The sequence below is a fragment of the Pleuronectes platessa genome, chromosome 13 (genome assembly GCF_947347685.1).
Source record: "Pleuronectes platessa chromosome 13, fPlePla1.1, whole genome shotgun sequence".
NCBI classification, from domain to species: Eukaryota; Metazoa; Chordata; class Actinopteri; order Pleuronectiformes; family Pleuronectidae; genus Pleuronectes; species Pleuronectes platessa.
Genome location: NC_070638.1, coordinates 4,777,411 through 4,796,878, shown reverse-complemented (window position 1 = coordinate 4,796,878; position 19,468 = coordinate 4,777,411). Strand labels below are relative to the sequence as shown.

Sequence of the window (19,468 nt, the reverse complement as noted above, 5' to 3'; positions counted from 1 at the left end):
TTTTTTGCAGAATTACTCTTTCGAAAACTGTGAAACATTATTGTTGCAGTTTACATCATTCATGCTAATTGAAAAGATCTTATCAAATTACTTCCTTTCTTTCTTCTTATGGGTCAATAAGTAGTTGATCAATTTGTCTTATAGCTTTTGAGGCTAGTTGCAAAAAAACTGACTGAGGTGAAGCAAAATTAAAGTAAAACGATAATTGAGATACATTGCGTATTTATGGGACTCCTGTTATTTCTCAGTGTGTTTTTGTCTCAGTTTGAACTCTGCATATCACAATGTTCTCACTGCTGACACTGATCGCTGCTGTGTACTGATAAGGACCCTGTGGAATGCCCCTTCCTGCAGGGAATTTGTCCCGTTTACAGCTTTACCAAATTCCATGATAACATAAATGAACATGCGCCAAAATAACACAAACTCATTTGTTAGGTGTTTCTAGTTCTGGGTTTAAAGCTGAAAGGTTGTGGGAGAGCAATGTCTAAAATATAGGTCGTTTTAGGTAAAGTGCTAAAAGCAAGGTTAACTTTTTCCGCATAATGCAATTTGCAGTAACTGGAGCAAAGGCCTCTCCTTCACTGTGCAAACAAGTTGTGTAAATTTTAGATTTCTGGCGGCATCGTGGGTAAGTGGGAATGAAAACTATCTTTGCATGACGTCAGGGAGTTAATACCAAGTTCTGACCTTTTGTTAATGAGTACCATCTTTCTGGTCTCTTTGAACAAAAGTTAAGATATAAAATCACCGAAGTCTTTGTCTTTCCAGGAAGAGAAAGAAACACAGAAAGAGAAAAAGTAGAATAATTATTTCTTTATTACATTGATTAATATACAAAAGTTAAAAAGAGGATACAGGGAATCATGACAGTCTAAGGATTTCTGCAGGTAACTCTCTGTTATGTTATATGTACAGATAGTCTGTACAAATTTAGTAATTCATGCATTTTTCTTGCAGGATGCCTTTTTTAGCCATGACAAATTTGTTTAGAAAAACAAAGGCACTTGTGTAGAGGACATAAAGTTCTGGTTGGAAACGGCAACAAGTAACCTCACATGAAATGTCTTTTCTCAATATGTCCTTGACTGTCAGAGTGGAAGTGAGGTCAAACCACATTGCATAAAAAAAATAAGTTTTAGTTGAACTGCTAGTAAACTTTGACATACTCTGCATCACGTTATCATTAATTGGTAGATTTTAAAATGCAGTTTGGTGGGACTTTGCATACATGGAACAGTACCTGCTGGTCCTACAGTTAACTGAGCTCCACTAACTCACAAAAGTGGATGGAATAACACATTTTCTAAAAGGACAAAGGATAAATGTAAACATGTTTTTGGGGGTAATGAAATGTGGAACCAGAATACTGATAACATTTAAATCCACGTTGACCACCTCGGTCCGATCAATCACTATTGTTATGAGGTAACTGTAACTTTCAACATTTAAAAAAACTTGTTACTAATACTGTCGTCAATGGTGCCAAAGTGCTGTTTAAAATTTCTCGAGTGGTCAAATCCAAGAGCGATGCTGCAAAAGAAACACTAACAACACTCTATATAATCTCATTCTTGACAATTTTGCTAAGGGACTTTCATTGTTAGCACATTTCAACTTTTTTGCACGAATATATTCCTGTAATTCTTATCGACTTCGGTTAGTAGACACAAAACACAACCTCTTCTTAAAAACTCAAACAGCTGCAGACACGTTAGGAATAAAACACATGCAGGTCTTTTCACTTCCCGAACAGTATTAACTGTGACCCTTTCTCAGGTAGAGATACTTCTTATGTTTGGCAGTTGTATACAGTCATTCCCTGTAGTGAAATCTCCAGACAACACACTTCAGCATGTAGAAAACATCTTTAACAAATCACTATGTAAACAATCCTAGCATTGGTCACAGTGTTTGAACAGGGGATAACACACCGCTAGTACAATTAAGGCCTCTAAGCTGGTTATTCTGCAGCAATACAGTCAAACACTTATGCAGCGAATGGACAAAAGAGTGGAATGTAAAGCCGCTGCGTCTGAGCTACACAACTGAATTCTCGTCCGAAGTTCGACCTCAACATCCTCTTATACAAATATTTAAAAAAAGAAATCTATATATATACGAGAGACAGACACAAACACAAAAGCTCCACGAGAAGCAGAAGTGTGGACTTGATAATACAAAATCAATATAAAAACGTTCATTAAATGTGTTTGTGCAATTGAAGAGCCACAGTGCAATGGAAATCTACAGAGCAGTTGACTCTTGCAATAAAACTGTAGGTGCATCCGCAAACAAAACCCAGCTTCATAGAGCTCAGCACCCAGGTGGCTTGTAAATACTTTGTGTTAAATTGTAAAATTAATAACGATAGAGAGATAAAACTGCCTTTTGTAATGAGCTTCGTATTAAATCGAAATTAAAAAAAATGATGTAATGCAGGCAAAACACCACCTGAGGGGGACAAACTGAATGTTTCCTAACGACCCATATTAACACTGCTGGCAGGTTTTCTGTCTCATGTTGCAGGTGAACGTCATGTGCAAGCGGACATCTGTCTGTGCACTGGCCTGTCTTTCACCTGGAGTAAGACAAGCGTGCATGTTGTGGACGATGAGAAGTGCTGGTGGGGTCCCTGACGCCGAAGGTAGTCATCGCCTCTGTTGGTACTAGCAGCATCTCCTGGCAGACAGAGCGGGCTGCCGGTTGAGTTGGAAGGATTCGTTGCTGTCCACGTCAGGATTCTCCAGAGGTGGAATCTGTTTACCTGAAACACACCAGGACAGGGTCACTCACAGAGCAGTTGTGTTGTTAAAATCTCTCTCTCTCCAGTTAAACAGTTTCCACAAACACGTGATACAGACACAGCAAAGAGACATGAAACCTACTGATTTTCTGAAAGAGCTCCTCGACATTCACAGCATTTCTGGCGCTGGTCTCGATGAAAATAGCTGCAATTGATTCAGCAAACTCCTTCGCTTCCTTCATTGGAACTTCCCTGTAAAAGAGAAGGAAACCAAAATACACAAGTTAATGATTTTTGTGAGAAAAATTAAACCGTATCAATCACAAGTGGTCAGCTCAAGGTACAGGTGTGAATGAAAATGCCACATTTTTACAGCGGTGTAAATGCAGGTGCATCCTGGCTCACATGTGAAGGAGCTGACGTCTCTGACAGGCCACAGTTTCACAATAAATCTCAGGTATTCTTACACTTCTCTGTGACTACATGTTGATTTGTTTGTGGCCACTTTCACAATACCAACACTGAGCAACAAGTAATGATATTATTTTCTAATGGGATAAAGCTGCAAATTGATTCACTCAGTCCCTCCTGATTCTCCCGTCTCTCTCTCGTTTGTGCCGGTACACAGAGACACACACACAATCATCGACGACAGACACATCTTTAAACTCAGACTCTCCCAAACCAACCTAATTTGATCTTATTGAACAGAAATGATGTTTGTGTGTATGTAGGACGGGGAAGCGAGATATGATCTCTAGGTCACAGAAAACACATTGAGGACACATTTAAATGCCAGATGTGAACAGATAAAATGGGATCTGTTCCCTTGTGACCGGATCTTTAAGGACAGATGTTAACACCAGGTCTGAACGGGGCCTTAAAAGAAGGGATGCATACATACAACAGTCCAAAGAAGCTCATGTTTTAGTTTAAACTAAACTTTATATGCATCGTTAGAGTCACTTTAAGTTTCCTCAAAGCGTCTCTTTTATTGTTATACAGTTATGACAGTCTAAGAGATGAAGGTCCTCCCACCTGATGTCTCCTAAATCGTTCTTGTTTCCTGCTATGGCTACGACAATGTCCTCTGGACCGTGTTCCTTCAGCTCCTTCACCCACCTCTTCAGTGTCTGGAAAGAGTCCTGAACAACAAGAGCACATCATTGTGGACCCTGGGATCGGTGCTCTGTGAGAGTGTGCCCCACATCTCCTTCAAGTCGTGACACATACTCAAGGCATTGGATTGGGATTTTTCAGACAAGTTTCCATGACCAACCAGGAAGGAATGACATTTGTAGGTCACGGAAGCAAAGCATTCCACAGTGATGGAAAAGTAATTGAATTTTACTTCAAGCTTTTACTGTGAGACCAGCTTTTTCAGCTGTGCCCTTTTAATAGACCAGTGAGAACCCAGCAGCAGCTCCAGTGGCAGAGTTACAGTTGAAGGACATTGCTCAAAAACAATTCAACAATACTTAGTTAAAGAAAAAGGGGGATGTTTCATTTTTCAGTTGGCCCACTGGGTTCTACTGGGTTCTACTGGGTTCTACTGGGTTTCTGCCAGCAGCTCTGACGCTTTAAACCACTGGCTATGACACCACAGCAACCAAGATTGAATTATTATCACTCCACTGATTGAGAGGTGATGAGTGTTGTGTTATTCTTACCAGTTTAGTTATGTCGTAGACAATGACAGCAGCAGCCGATCCTCTGTAGTACATAGGAGCTAAAGAGTGGAACTAAAGAGAGACCACACATTAAAAGATGCATAAATAATACTACTTCAATAACCTCCTGTGACCATTATGATTAATCTAATCATTAATGTGAAGCTGGCTTAAAAACTGAAAACTCTTATCTGGCCCCATTGATTCTGCAGATTACATTAAAGCAACACTATGTTACTTTTACTGAGCAACAGCGCCCTCTGCAGCCACACATAGGGATTCATTCTCCATGTCTGAGTGATCACGTGGTTTTCATGCAGAGAAAATACTAAACTTGTCAATGTGTTGACTGGAGCTCTGACTGCGTTGTCCCACTCACTGAACTGGAACACAACTGAATGGTGGATATTACCAATGAGCCCCATGTTCCCATCACTCCCATCATATATATAATATGACCATCTGTATATAATATGACTACTACCTCATTCGCTTCATTTTTCTCATTTTCATTTCACTTACACTGACTTTAGATATTCTTATTCCATATATATTTCTTACTGTACATATCTTATTTATTTACATATTCCACTTTACAAATGCACATACTCTGCACTTTTACTGCTTTTTTTGCACTTCTGGTTAGATGCTAAACTGTATTTCGTTGTCCTAGTACTTGTACAATGACAATAAAGTTGAATCTTATCTAATCTAATCATCGCTCCCATCTTGTATGTAGAGGTATCTCAAATACTCATATTATCAGTCTCAAAAATAATATCCAATACAAACAATATGGGGGCTCAGTCATCAAATTAAAACTTCCAGAGTGTCTTTATTGTACACACTGCCAGTGATCATAGTACCATCGTCTTTGTTGCCTGCTGTTACTATAACCCGCCCCAGTAGAAGTAGTAAATTCACATTTTTGACAGTGTGTGACGTTCACAGATATTGAGCGAGATCTTAGATAATAACGAGACTCAAGTGTGATGAATGTGATATTAGTCCCACATAGAAAGAGCACAATGAACCCTGGTAACAGTCTTTTTCACACACAGGCAGTAAATACTTGCACTAGCTTGTTCAGGTCTGGGATCCATCGAATGGATGTCTAAGAGGAGACCACAGTCTCATGACCTTTAATCCCTTGATAAATCATCCTGTTTCACACCTAATAATAACTCCCTGTCATGTGGACCCCTGACAGTGAGGCGATTGTGTCACTGTTTGCTTCCTGATGCAAAGTATGACAGAAAGATTGACGTGACTCAGAAGAGTCATGTGTGTTACTTCAGAGCTCAGAGTGAGTAAGTCAAGAATAGCTGTGATGGATGCACTCACCCTTTCCTGTCCCGCTGTATCCCAGATCAGGAATTTGTGCAGTTCGTGTCCACATGGCACTGTCTTGGTCAGGAACGATGCCCTGTGGGGGACACAGTGGTTTTTACTCTGTATTTGTAAGACACAGGAAACCAGTCAGCACTGAGTGTCTGAGCTTCATATTTGCCCACCATGCAGTAAACTAGAAAGATTTGCATTTCATGATCATTTATTTTTGCATTACACCACACCCTACAGGCCAGGTGCTAGGGATTATTTTATATTTATCCATAGGCTTCAACAGAAACAGTGCAAGCATGAAAAAAAAGTTTTTGAATGCTTTGATTTTAATATATATATATATTAAAAAATGTAAATAACACTGAGCTGAATTCAACTAGATTGTGACAGAATCTGAATTAGTGTCTGAATTAATATCAAAACCTCATTGTCTAACTTGAGTGCTTCAAATCATCTTAATGATTTTAGCTGTATGTGACTGACCTACTGTTCTGGTCTCTCATGAACTTGTGATGCTCTTACCCTATTGTGGGACTAATGTTGTGGTCAAAATGATCCTGAACGAACCGGCAAACAATACTGGACTTCCCTACACCAGTGTCCTGTAAACAGAGGGTTACAAGTCATTCACAGCAAAACCAACACACATGTAAACAGAGTCAGTTCTCAGTATTGAACACTAGTGATTATACAACAGTTTGGTCCCATGCCTATCCCATCAGATAGTTTCCTGTTTGTCCATGCATCCTGCAACTGGCTCTGTGTTCAAGTCAATATCACGTCAGGACAACAAAACTGTATCAGTCACTAACAAAACAAGTTAATTAACCAAAACGATTACAAGCCACGTGTCTAAATAGTCAGACAGAGAGAAAACAACATGGATTCATAAGAGTCTGTGTGGTAGTGTTCGGGGTGGGGGGGGGGGTGGAGCTGTAGTAGGTCCCGCCGATACACATTCTAGACAAATCGTCAGTCAGTCAGTCCCAGCTTATAAATTTATTTAATGTGGGATAGCGATGAAACAATTACCGGTTTCACTCTAAGCTTTGATAAAATTCCTGACGGTAATTTGTACCGTTTCATCTTTAATTACCGTGACGGCTTGGTTGAGACTGTCCGGCATCAACCGAAGTCAGCAAGTCTCCAAGATAACAGGCGCAGCATTGGTTGTGTGTTGTATCAACATGGTGGAGGGAGCGGCAGGCAGGTGGGGGCTCTAACAGCAGTAGGACTGGTAGTTATCTCTGTCCACTGAAATGCTCACATCCACTGTCGCGACATTGCGTGAGTTTAACAAACGCTGATATTTTGTCCTGACTCTTGACATTTGGAGTCGCACAATTTCATCTCTCGTGTGGGACTATTTAATTTGATCGATCTCACGTCTCCTAACATGGAGGAGGCTTGATTTATGACCTATACTGCAACCAGCCACCAGGTGGCGATTGAGACGCTTTGGCTTCACTTTAGGAGCAGAAGTCATGACGTCCATCTTTGTAAACCGCTAATGATTAGGACTAATGACGGATTACCTCATCTAATCTCAGTGAGAAAGCTTTTTATAGTTTGATAAACTTCATCACTATCCTTTAATTGTTTATCATTTTATTTTGGCTTTATGACTCATGCTTTGCTTTTTGACACCTATTTATGGCTGCACATAGCTGAAATATGACCAAACGCTAACTTTAGAGAATCAGGGCAGTGACTAAACACTGATATATATAGTATATGAATATTAATAGGAGCTGGTGAGGATGAGCTAGGTGGAGCTAGCGGCAGAACCAGGTTTAAACGGGAGGGGGCTGTGTTTTTGCTAACGCAGCAGGAAGTTAGCGGTCGACCCAGCGATGACGCAATGGGCGATAAACTGACAGAACCGTTAAAACAATAAGACAAAAGTTAACGAAACACTTAGCGTGGTTGTTTTAAATGGAGAAAGTTTGTCGCAGACGAGAGGAAAACGGAAGTTTAAAAAAATGAAAACTGCGGCCACCGGTCGATTAGCTGGAGTCTTTCCAGTCACACTAGCTAACGGTACATACGAGTTCTCCAACAACACGTTAAAGTTAAAATAAGATAAATATAATAATATGTTGTTTACGTGTAAATCAGGTCAGAGCCGCTGCAGACTGGAGGAATTCAGCCCCAGGACAAAGTGGGGCGACAGAAAACATCTGTAACTTACCCCCAGGAGACAGACTTTGAGCTCCCTGATCGCCATGTTGGGTCCGAGCGGGTTTCAGTTCATTCCCTCGTCGGTGTCTCGCTCACTGTTCTTCTCTCGACATGTTGGAAACGTTGGATTAAATCTCGTCTTGTTGATAAAAGACAAACTGAGCCTCTGACACCGGAGCAGCTCGGCCGGAGGCAGCCAGGCTAATGGAAAACACTACTTCCGGCTGGGGACTTTCAAAAATAAAAGTACCCCTCTACTGGCTACGTGACAATGAGAAAACAAAAGTGATAGAGAGTAACTATACTTTTCTGTACTGGAGTATTTCTATTTTATCATACTTATTGAATTTTGGAGGGAAATAATATAATTGTTTTGATCATTATCACCTTTCATTTCATTTATCCTTTTGCCATGGATTTATTTTGTAACCTTGTTTAGATAGGTACTATAAAAATAAAGTTATTATAATTATAACAGTTATCATAGTTATTCAGTGTTAGTAACAGTTTAATGTCAGCTTTATTTGGTCAGTGCGGCTAATGTCCTATGTTGGTTGATATTTAAATCCATAATAACGTATCATAATTAATGCTACAGGTCAATTTAATTCACCATCTTTACGTGAAACACAAATCATACCAATCAACTAGAAACTAAAACTGTGAAATAAATGATTTAGAGTAGAGTTATATTTATATACATTTACCAGTATGCTTTAGTTTTGAAACGACACTTGGTTATTTCCTGTGTTTTCTGGCTGTTTTTGTTCTACTTGATGCGACTACTTTCCAAATCGGAAACCAGTTCAAAATAAATAAATAAAAAGGGTCGGGTGGATCCACTGTCTCTTATACACTGAATCATTAACCCAGTTTGTTCTTCCCAGTTCACTTCCTCAAAACCTGAAGTGAATCCTTCATTTACACCCTCGTTTGTCTGTTAGAGGGAAGAATGTTTGGAGAACATGTAATGGAAAATATGACCCACTAAATATTGACTATAAACATCCAGTCATACATTTAGACTTTGGGTCGAAGAAAGAGACGGGGTTCAGATCAGTGATTCGGATTGACACTTTATTCTTCACAGCATTATTCTGTCTGCAACAATAAGCTGAAAAAGCTCAGAACAATATGAAAATAACCTTGTGAGAAGCTTCTCGGCCTGATCAAGCGTTTCTCTGTTTCAGTCACAGGATTAATAAACACACTGGATCATGAGTCCCCATGAGTTTGCTTCGATTTGCCCGTGACCAAAGCAGATGCAGTCACACTCACATACTTCATACAGGTCATTAATTAAAAAAAAGGAAAAAACATGACATAACATAAAGAGCTGAAAATACAGTATGTCTGCAATTTTACAATAATATACAGATGCAGCAAAGTAAGCCAGGCCATGCTATTGACAGTACTTTCACAACAGTCATGGACCGGCTGAGAAATGAAATGATTGAGTCGTGTTGTGTACCCTCACGGCCCACTGATGTCATAAATAATAACTCCACACAACAAGAGTTAAACAACCACACACAGACAAACACACAGCAAAATGGAAATGAGCCTACACGTTTGTTATCGCGTCGCAACACCGGAGAAATGTTTCCTCAGGAAGATGATTGCACTGCTAAGTGTCGCCTCCAGCCGTTTGTCTACGTTCGCACTCACGACTGTGTATTTGTTTGCCGTTTCATCCACTGGTCAGCTGTGGCGCACGACACCACAGCTGTTCAGAGGAAAGAGAAAGCATCTACAACGTATTTATACATGTATAATCATATATTACTAAAAAGCACTAATTCAAAATCAATGCGTTTTCTTGGAATAGTCATTTGTATTCTTCAGAATACTACTTTAAATATATAATATATAGATAGACCAATCGTAAATTCTTCATTATTCAAAGAGCTTTTTTGTGTTAGTGGTTCTCTGGGGGAACTCGTCCAGTCTGGCATCTTCAGGTATGGCACAGTGGTCTCTGTCCTAACGTGAGAAATGTCAAGGTAAGGGACAAAACCAGTGACAGAGCCCTCACCTGTAAAAAATAAACTGTCTGTGGTCTCCACTCTCTTCCACCCCCCTCCCCTCCCCTCATACAGGCTTGGCACTGAGGATTTGAAAATATGCCCCCCCCCCCCCCCCCCCCCCTTCTTCTCTCACGTTTCTTCTTCTTTTGTATTTTGTGGGGAAATGAGAAACAATGAATTTGTGCTGAGAGTCGAGGAACCAAAGACAATGGACATATAAAATACTTTTACATGGCTGTCACTCTGTGGACACAATCACTCACGAATGCACTGATCCAGAAATGTGAAATCTCCGGTGGATGACGAGTGATGCTGACGTCACATGTTGGAGTCTCTCTTGTCCTTGCTCGGCGAGGGCTTCGACGGATCCTTCGCTGCCTTCCCATTGGCTGAGGCAGCTGCATCGGTGGCAGCAGTCACCGCGATGACGGGCCGTTTGGGCTGCTCCTCGCTTTGGGCCTCCGGGCTCGGCTGAGGGGGGGGCACCTGTTCGGCCGGCTGCTGAACAATCGGCTCCTGCTGCACTTTCTGGCTGTGCAGGAGGCGGAGCTGGACGCGGAGCTCCAAGATGGCCTCCTGCTCCTCGTGGATGGCCTGGTTCAGGTGAGTGTTCTTGTTCTGCAGGGCAACAGAACGTAGACAGAGTTTAAGAAACCAGCTTGTTCATCCAGTAAGAGAGTAAATAGAGAGGTTTAGTGATGGGATGAGTGGAACTAAATACCCACAGCTCTTTGTTAATATTACTAGCTATGTTTAGGATGTGTCTTTGGGATTCTTATAGTTTATTATGCTACTTTTAATGTTGTAAGAGGAACGGAACTAGCTGGACACTCATATAAACACATATGAATGATGTAACTCTATATCTCTGGTGTCCATCAGTAAAAAAAAAAACTCCAGTGAAAAGAAAACACAACTTAGTCGATATCTAACAGCCGATGAGGTTTTTCTCACCTCAAGTTCCTCGTTTTGCTTCTGCAGATCTTCCAGAATCATCTGCAGCTCTTCCTCGTCTTCACTCTCACTTTCACTGTCTGACGAGTATTCCTCTGTCTCACTGCGACCCTGCTGCCGACTGAGGAGTAAAACAAAGATGGATTTCACATTCACAGGGTATGTAACGTCAGTTGTGTGTCATATTACAACATATCTAATGCTCAGGATGATTTCAGGCCTCTCTCACCTCTGTATGTCTGCTATCTCTGCTCGCAGCCTCTCGATCTCTTCTTTCTCTGTAGCTATCTGTCTACGGAGCACCTGCTCAAGAGAGATTAGCTCCTCCTGCTCTGTCAGGATCTCATTTTCCTGGTTGGGAACAAGTGGGGTAATCACGAAATTATTCCCCCTCAGATTGACACACGTGGACATAAATAAAGAGTGAGAGTCCTGCAGGACTAAACATCAACTTCAGGCTTTCATGACGGATGTTATGTGGTTTGTTGAATAACTCACCTGGGCTAAGAGGAGGTTAATAACTTCCTCTTCATTCTCAGTCATTTCCTCTTTTGAAACATCCTCCTTTGACAGACTCGCTATCTCCTGAGCTATTTTACTCTCGCACTCCTAAAAACAGACAGTGGAAAGATAAAGAAAGAGCACAAGGGTCAGACATAATACAAATATTTCAAATGATCTAACAATAACAACTATCTGTTTATCTTTGTACAGCAAGGCGCTAAAATCTGACCATCAATTTTACGAACCAAAGCCAACTGGAAACACAATACAAGCACCAGACATCAGAAATGTCGATTAACAGGCAGCTGCTGGCAATGTGTTGTTACAATTAAATCTTAATATGAAAAGACGTTGACAAACATAAGTACAGATAAATATTATTGACACTACTAACCTGGCGTTTGGCCTCCCTCAGTTTGCGTTTCAGAGCCGTCAGGATTCGCTGAACTTCCCAGAGTCGCTCCTCTTTGGACAAGTCCTTCACCCCCGCCTGCAGGTCCCGGTGGAGGCAGTTCAACAGGAACTCCTAAAATACACAAATTACAACACAGGTGCCACAGAAATACAAAACAAGTTGAATAAATACAAGAGTAAAAATGTTTAAACTCTTTGAGTTACAGTGTTTAGTTGAAATCTTCCTCCATTTCTGCAGAATGTCTTATAATATGAACACCATTAATTTTATTTAAGATGCAAACCATTGTCTTCAAACAAATACAAATCTGTTTAAATATTATTATTGTTGACAGGACACTATATGAGTGAGACACAGAAGCTTATATGGTTTAATTCCTAAATAACTATTTGGTAAAATCTGTTTACTTGACAAAAGGATATGTAAATATTTCAGAGATCTTAGAAACAGCAATATATATCTTATGTAGATTGGGCTGCAATTGTTTGGTTCCAGTGTTTTGTTGAAGGATCTACATTATAGATTAAACCTGCAAATAACAATTCAGCTTCGTATTAAACAAACAAACACGAGTGATTATCTCTCTCTGCAAAAATAAGCATATTTTCCCCAAGATATCAAATTATTCTTTTATTTTTTCATCAATTGAATCCCTCGATCAAATAATGAACTAAGACTCTTCAGGCCTGAACCCACCTGTCGTCGGATCTCCTCCTTGATGGTCTCCTGCGTCTCGGGCAGCGCCGGCATCGTTGCCATGTTGGACCAGCGGAGCGGTCGCACCACCTGCTTCAGCACGATGTCTCCAAACAGCTCCGGCACGTGTGTGAAGAACGTGTAAAGGACACGGTTCCCAATCTACACACAAAATAAATGAGTCGGTGAACACAAAGCTATTCACACAGCTATAAAGGCCCCGAAACAAACTGCTTCTGTGTGGCAGTAGTCATTTTATTTGTGTTTGTGTTATTACTTGATTAATTTGACTCTGGACACCACAATTAATCGAAAGTGTGTATTTAACAGTGCTGAGGCTGATGCTGCTGCTGGAGAGTAAGTGGAGCAGCTACAGAGATTGTCCCCTGTGGGAATAAATCAGCTTCACTAAACTGGGCCAGGGTTTTCTGAGATGAACTGACAGTTTGATCCAATAAAACAAACTGGGTGTGTTGCTACAGGATGGTTTCTTATTTTTTTTTCCATATATATTTGAGCCAGAGCCAAATTCCCTATTTTTGTATTTGCCGGTTGCTGCTGATACGGTTCCCTCTGCAACATTTCCTCATCTTTGTGATATTTTCCCATTAATCTTCAAATCACCTCTCATTCTCTCACTGACCTGTATGGTTGGGTTGAGGACGATGGAGATGTTCTGAATGTTCATCTTGGTTTCAGCCTCCCTGGCGATGACGTGGTCCATGTGTGTGACGAGCCAGGAGAGAATAAGTCGGTTCTCTGGTGACACCTCGGACAGAAGCCTCTGGAACTCCGCCATCTTCTCGGCCTCCACCTGCCGACCGCAGGCGTCCTCGAAGCGCTGGGCCAGGTCTCGGCCCAACAGGTTCTCCGGCAGCTCACGGAGGTACTGCTTCAGTAGACTGGCAACCGTGTGGGGGTCGTACTCCTCCAGGCAGGGGCACTCCTCACGGTCATATGCTGCTTTTAATTCATCCACCTTTGACTTCATACCTTGATCAATCACACACACAAGTACTTAGAAAAAAATACAAACATTTTGTGCCTTTTTAAAAATGTTTTCACCCGAGGTTTCCTCACCTGAGACCCGGTAGATGCCCTCACACTTCATGCCATAGTTTTCAATATAGTCCACACACTCCCTGAAGACGGCCGGCAGCTGGATGCCGTCATACAGAGCTGTCCTCTTGACAGCTTCGGACAGGGGAGCTCCAAAGATGGGCCTGAAGGTGGGGATCTCCACTAGGACCGGCTCTACCTCCGTTGTTGGTTTCTTCTTCTTCTTCTTTTCTTTCCACTGCTTCACCACATCAGCAGCCGTCAGGTCCTTGGATTTCTTATCCTTGACCTTGTCTTCCTTGGGGGGCTTCTCTTTTTCCTTCTCTTTCTCCTTTTCTTTCTCTTTCTCCTTCTCTTTCTCCTTCACCTTGAAGTCCTTCTCCTTTTTCTTGGAGAAGCTCGGCTTCTTGAAAACGTGGATTCCTTTGGAGCGCTTCATCTTGGACGGGCTCTCTGCTTCATCTGCTGAACTGTCCTCCTGGAAGGCGGCGTAACCTTCCGCTGTGAGAGTAAGGAAGAGTAGAGGGAGAAATAGCGTTAGAACTGAGGGGAGAAACACCCCTGAATCCTTATCCTCCTCTCACCACAGAACTATGATCAGTGAAATAGAGAAAGGAAGAGAGATGCATGAGAGAGAAGATAGAGGAGGGGGAGAACTGGGACTGGAAAAAGAGGTCAACCACTGATTTAGAATAGCTCCCACTGCACCTTACGCCTCTCCACTCCAGATCCAACTAAATTTAAACATTTTCCCTCAGAGCCTACTTCCACAGGAAAGTGTCAAACAATGTTTTCTCTCCTGGATTTATCTCTACTCTGGGTTTCCCCCACATGGGGCTCTGTGTATCACGCCGCTGCCAGCGACACACCTCCATGAGGCTCACTGGGTGTGCCCTGAAACTGTCCATCTCTTCCTCTCTCTCACCGCACCCTGGTGTAGGGGCTAAATACAGAAACGGAAAAATCCAGATACAAAATCGGAAAAGGGGGCCTGACCAGCACTCAGTAAAAAACCTGTTCAGTAAAGGAGGATTTCTCACTGCTAAAGATAACAACAGGATGGAATGGAGTGGGAAGTTCTTTGTTTATTCACGAGCCACTAGTGAGGAGGCATCACTTTCTCCACTGCTCTATAATAAAGAGTGTTTTTTATCGATTTATGGGTTGTCTGATAAAAATCAGCTTTGGATTTGAGCCTTTCATACACATCTCTGCATTTAAGTTTGCAGATATGTATCTAGGTTTATATATATGTATGTATGAGCTGATATAGCATATCGAAATTTATTTTATAACATCTCTATATCAGTATCTCTATTGGCCTACAAGAATCCAAGTCAGGTTCTATTGTCCCTAATGAATACAAATTAAACATGTAGTTATAGTTCAAAACAGGCTTAAAATGATTTTATTCTATAATTAAATTACTATTTCTTAGCATAATAACCATGTATTGTCTCAAAACTACAAACATGACCTCATAATTAATGTTACTACATTAGATTACAGTTTAAATATGCAGCAAAAGAAAACGATGTAATTTTCAACATTTTGTCCAGATCATGAGCAAAGTTTTAACTAATTTCAAAGGTCAATAATAACAGTAAATTTCAAACTTACTCCTTTTCTCTTTCTTCTTGAACTTGTTCTTCTTCTTGCCGTGCTCCTTGTCATCATCAGAGACGTAGGCGTCCGGTGGCTCGTGATGATGGGAGCCATCGCGAGGTGGCGACGGTTCACCGGTGCGATACAACCCCGGGAACTTGGTGGGGCTGATCTCTTCGGAACTCGGGGTGCGCGCCACCCCCCCTGGATGCTCGGCCCTGCGCTGCTCGGTGGGGCTGCTGCTGGGGGGCAGGAAGCACTCGGTCATGGCGACGGTGTCCTGATCACTCTCCTGGCTAACTGCACATCACCTCTCCATCACACCTGCACGGGAGAAGAAATGTTAGATATTGACTCGATGCAAATGAGCATCAGAGCTCTCAGATAATCTCCTACTGCTGAGATCAGAGCAGGTCGACATTTTTCCACGATTAACACACTTGTTATTTATGTGACAGAATGTTGTAATTCTGGTCCAACAATGTAATAAACAATTTTTTAACCTTCTCTTATAAAGTGTCTAAATTAAGTTCTAAATGCCTATATTTGGCTTCCTTGTTTCCTGAATATTATGATTAAAAGAGAATGAACAGAACAACTGCAGCAGTCTATTCCAACCACCAGATGGAGCTCTGGCATACGAACAATCACATCCTCCATGCCTTTCTTCTGACTTCCACTCTCAACACACACTCAACTCCAGTCCTCTGTGACTGAGACACAACACTGTTGAGTGTAGATCAACAGATATTTGTTCATCTTAGGGAGCTGGTCAAAATCATTTGTCAATCTGTAATATGGATTTAAATATTCACATAGATTGTTAATCTGAATTATTTAACATACAGCTTCTTGAGTTCTTATTTATCTGTTTTCTTTCCCACAGGGTCAATAAAACATTTAAACTATTCATCTATTTAACTTGTTGGCATCGCCTCATATCCTCGACCATCACAAGTTAACATATGTTAAAACACAATGCACATATTTACAGGTTACGAGAAGTGACTTTGTGAGGATACAAGTCCAGTTTAAGTTGTTATTCCTGTACAACAATTTAACATATAAATATGTATTATCTTATACCTCTATTTATAATAGTTTAATGTTTTGTTAATGCACTGTTGAGGTTTGGTGGTTATCATACCTGCCGCAAAAAAAAATCTACTGAAAACCAAGTATCAAGAATGTAAACTAATATGAGCTTTACACAGACTGGTTTCACATCACATACAGTGAGTGTCCATACAGGCTGAGACCAGTTAAAGTGAATCCCACTCTGTGTATGAGAGGATATGTGAAAGCATTATTTTTGTGTATTAACCTTAAATGCATGCATGTTGAGGTGGATGCCAAGAAGAATGTAATGTATATCATAAACAAACCTAAAACGACATTAAACTACATTTTACAGGCGTATTAAAACATAATGTTGCTTCAGTGCTTTTCTTTTTACTGAATAACCTTTAAGATGTTTGAAACATGAAGAAGGACAAAAGGATTGATGCACATCTGTATGATGGTGGTCTATGGGTGTGGCAGCCATGTATAGGTATTTTGATGAAGTATAGACCTAGATCTTTACATTATCTTTGTAAATACAGTTTGGAGTCTGTGTTTGTGTGTTATTGTCGTATGTGAACTCACAGGTTGAACGTGTCAGAAATAGATAAATTCACACTTTTAGCTGAGAGGGTGGGATGTGTTTTAAAAAGGAGAAACTAGCATCTGTCCTGTTGTTTACGTTTGTTTATCCAGGTTTGACTGTGGGCGGACACTTTCTCCCCAGAAGACCGAGATGGAAACTAATAAAAACAATAACACACCCACTGTCTTAACTGGTTATTAAAAAACACTTCTCACGTCTGGTTTTCTTAATCTTCCTTCCCTGTGGGGGAGATTAGCTTCACGGTTTCCTGTCTCTGTCCCGTTTCCAGAATAAACCCACCCCAACACGACCAGTACCCCCATCACTCTGCTGTTTAAACACCAGTAGATTTAGACTGAACCCAGTGATGAGGAGGAAGAAGCTCTGCTCCGAATGAAACGGCCCCATATTGAGACGTTCCTCCAGCCAGCTGCCCGACATGCTAAGCTAACCGATTAGCCTGCCTACCCGTGTTAAAGCGGCCCTGCTGGACCCGGACCAACCCGACACCGGTTAGCACGGTTAGCTTCAGGTGCTAAACCCCCTTTCCGCCCACCCGCTGTGCTGTCGGTGAACGAGCAAAACACAAAAGACGAGAAACTTTACCAGCTTCTGACCCGTTCGGGCCAGTTTCACAGCCGCAGCTTCCGGATGTCTGGATGCTAAATAAACCCGTATGCGCATGCGCTGCGGCCCCAATGCACGCTGGGAGATGGAGTTCAAAAGGTAAAACCTCAGTTCCTGGAAGAAATGTAAAGTTTACGCAGGATTTACTGCCCAATAATGATGTGGGATTCACTAAGGAGGTCAAGGATGTGATGGTTTATTCTTATACATGACTGTGGGGAAGATAAACAAACTCCTGGAACTTTATACCTCTCAATATGGTGGAAACCAGGGCCGGACCTGTACATTTAGGGGCCCTGAGCAGGTAAAGTTTGGGGGGCCTGCCTCATAATGGATAGGCCCCCTTCAGTACACACTTATATTCCGTATTCATTCATTTTCAAACACGTCACCCATCCCCCCATCAGCATAGTGGTGAGTAGATAATGAGTGAATGTTCACCTATGGGTGAACTATCCCTTTAACCAGGTGTACTCTTCTATAATAGATTGAGAAGAAGAGAAACTTTCAAACAAACTCCTGAAAAGTCGACCAGGGCCGGACCTGTACATTTGGGGGCCCTGAGCCGGATTAGTTTTGGGGGAGATGACTCAGAATGGATAGGGCCCCTTTTGTATGCACTTAAATTCCTTATTTATTTGAAGGATATTACACTTAAACATTGCCTTGATTACTATTATATATTAAAGCATACATTACAGTCTGGTTGTTGGAAACACTAGTGACGTCCATTACATTAAATATCCATTGTGAAACGGACCGGGACCTCCAACTGTTCACAACTTTTAAAATGTGCCTTATTTTAAAAATAAACATAATTTTCTGGTAAATATAACATGAATAATTTCCCTGTGAGTCGTTCACTCACTGAGGGAGGTACACAGTGAGGAGGGGGGCCCCGTCTAAATAAGACTATAAGAGTCTCAGTAGTAAGTATTACATTAGCGACTCCTATCCAGTGTACGATGTATGATGTCGGGGGGGGGGGCTCCTTGTGGCTGCGAGGCCCTGTAGGAAGCCGCTAAGTCGACTTATAGGAAAGGAGATCTCTGGTGGAAACCACTTGTTATTCTGAATCATGTACTTTCCCAAACTCTGTGGTGGGAGTCAGAGGCCTGGTGGTCATCCTGACACATGAATCATATTAGTCATCTGCTGGGGTGGAAAGTAACTAAGTACATGTACTTGAGTAGTTTCTTTAAGTTCGAGACACCTCAACTTTAAATATTAAACTTTTCAGCAACTTTACACTTACATTCTGCCACGTTAGAGAGTAAATATTTACCCATTTTCTCCTCCATATTTACATCTGACATCAAGTTGCATTAGGATTTGAAGGATAAACATAGTTAAAATAAGCCAGTGGTCTGTAGCCTCTGTGGCTTGTGACCATTAAACAAAATGAGTGTGTATGTGGGCTCATGTTACAGAAGTGTGTTCCTCCAATTCTCCTCCAGGCTTCTCACATAAGCTCTTTTCAGACATGAACAAAAATATCCTGAACATTTTCAGAGTTTGTCACTTGAGATAAACACATCAGGAGATTGTTTTCGGGTCGGTCGTCTTCAAATCAAGAGGAAAACTCACCTGACATTCAAACAGGGGGCGGTACCAGTCGGTTCAATTTCCTCTTTTTCATCCTGAGACATTAGTTTTCTTCCAGTTTCCCATCAACACGTCTCTCGCTAGCTGGGAGTTTTCCAGATATTTCCCTGCTGTATTCTCACATGGGCTGACTCTGACATTTTAGGGTTAGGGGACAGGTTTGGCTGGAAGGATTTGGAAAAATGTCCAGAACAACTGACCAAGAAATTTACATTCTCACAAAAATATCCCCTCCGGAAAGTTACAGGACAACATTGGTGCTTCATTGCATGTCTGAAAGCAGGAAGTGTCATTTCCATCATTTTTTGAAACCCAGGAGGTAAAATATTCAGTAGTAATATTTGGTTTAAAAAAACTAAAAACAGATTTTTGCATCAGAACTTTTTC

At 41.3% G+C, this 19,468-nt stretch overlaps 2 protein-coding genes across 2 annotated transcripts; both read right to left on the bottom strand.

Moving 5' to 3' along the window:
- Positions 1-801: 801 nt before the first annotated feature.
- On the bottom strand, positions 802-8,175 carry rab31 (RAB31, member RAS oncogene family). The gene is made up of 7 exons (XM_053437671.1): positions 7,952-8,175; positions 6,283-6,362; positions 5,761-5,842; positions 4,417-4,488; positions 3,785-3,891; positions 2,889-2,998; positions 802-2,767 (listed from the first exon to the last, which is right to left on the bottom strand). The coding sequence occupies exons 1-7, from the start codon at positions 7,985-7,987 to the stop codon at positions 2,670-2,672; spliced, it is 585 nt and encodes a 194-aa protein (XP_053293646.1). The 5' UTR covers positions 7,988-8,175; the 3' UTR covers positions 802-2,669.
- Positions 8,176-10,080: 1,905 nt separating this feature from the next.
- ralbp1 (ralA binding protein 1) lies at positions 10,081-17,521 on the bottom strand. Its single transcript, XM_053437600.1, has 10 exons — positions 17,456-17,521; positions 15,217-15,525; positions 13,618-14,097; positions 13,181-13,530; positions 12,538-12,699; positions 11,821-11,952; positions 11,421-11,531; positions 11,152-11,273; positions 10,923-11,043; positions 10,081-10,586 (listed from the first exon to the last, which is right to left on the bottom strand). The coding sequence occupies exons 2-10, from the start codon at positions 15,467-15,469 to the stop codon at positions 10,287-10,289; spliced, it is 2,031 nt and encodes a 676-aa protein (XP_053293575.1). The 5' UTR covers positions 15,470-15,525; positions 17,456-17,521; the 3' UTR covers positions 10,081-10,286.
- Positions 17,522-19,468: the final 1,947 nt, after the last annotated feature.

What these genes read in the sequence shown, in the direction of transcription:
- ralbp1 (XM_053437600.1), bottom strand. Translation starts at nt 15,469, where the DNA reads ATGACCGAGTGCTTCCTGCCCCCCAGCAGCAGCCCCACCGAGCAGCGC. An exon ending in TGAGGGAGGCCAAACGCCAG is followed by an intron (nt 11,532 to 11,820) that starts GTTAGTAGTGTC and finishes GTCTGTTTTTAG; the next exon opens with GAGTGCGAGAGTAAAATAGC. An exon ending in GAGATAGCAGACATACAGAG is followed by an intron (nt 11,044 to 11,151) that starts GTGAGAGAGGCC and finishes TTTACTCCTCAG; the next exon opens with TCGGCAGCAGGGTCGCAGTG.
- rab31 (XM_053437671.1), bottom strand. Translation starts at nt 7,987, where the DNA reads ATGGCGATCAGGGAGCTCAAAGTCTGTCTCCTGGGG. An exon ending in TCTACGACATAACTAAACTG is followed by an intron (nt 3,892 to 4,416) that starts GTAAGAATAACA and finishes CTTGTTGTTCAG; the next exon opens with GACTCTTTCCAGACACTGAA. An exon ending in AACGATTTAGGAGACATCAG is followed by an intron (nt 2,999 to 3,784) that starts GTGGGAGGACCT and finishes TCTCTTTTACAG; the next exon opens with GGAAGTTCCAATGAAGGAAG.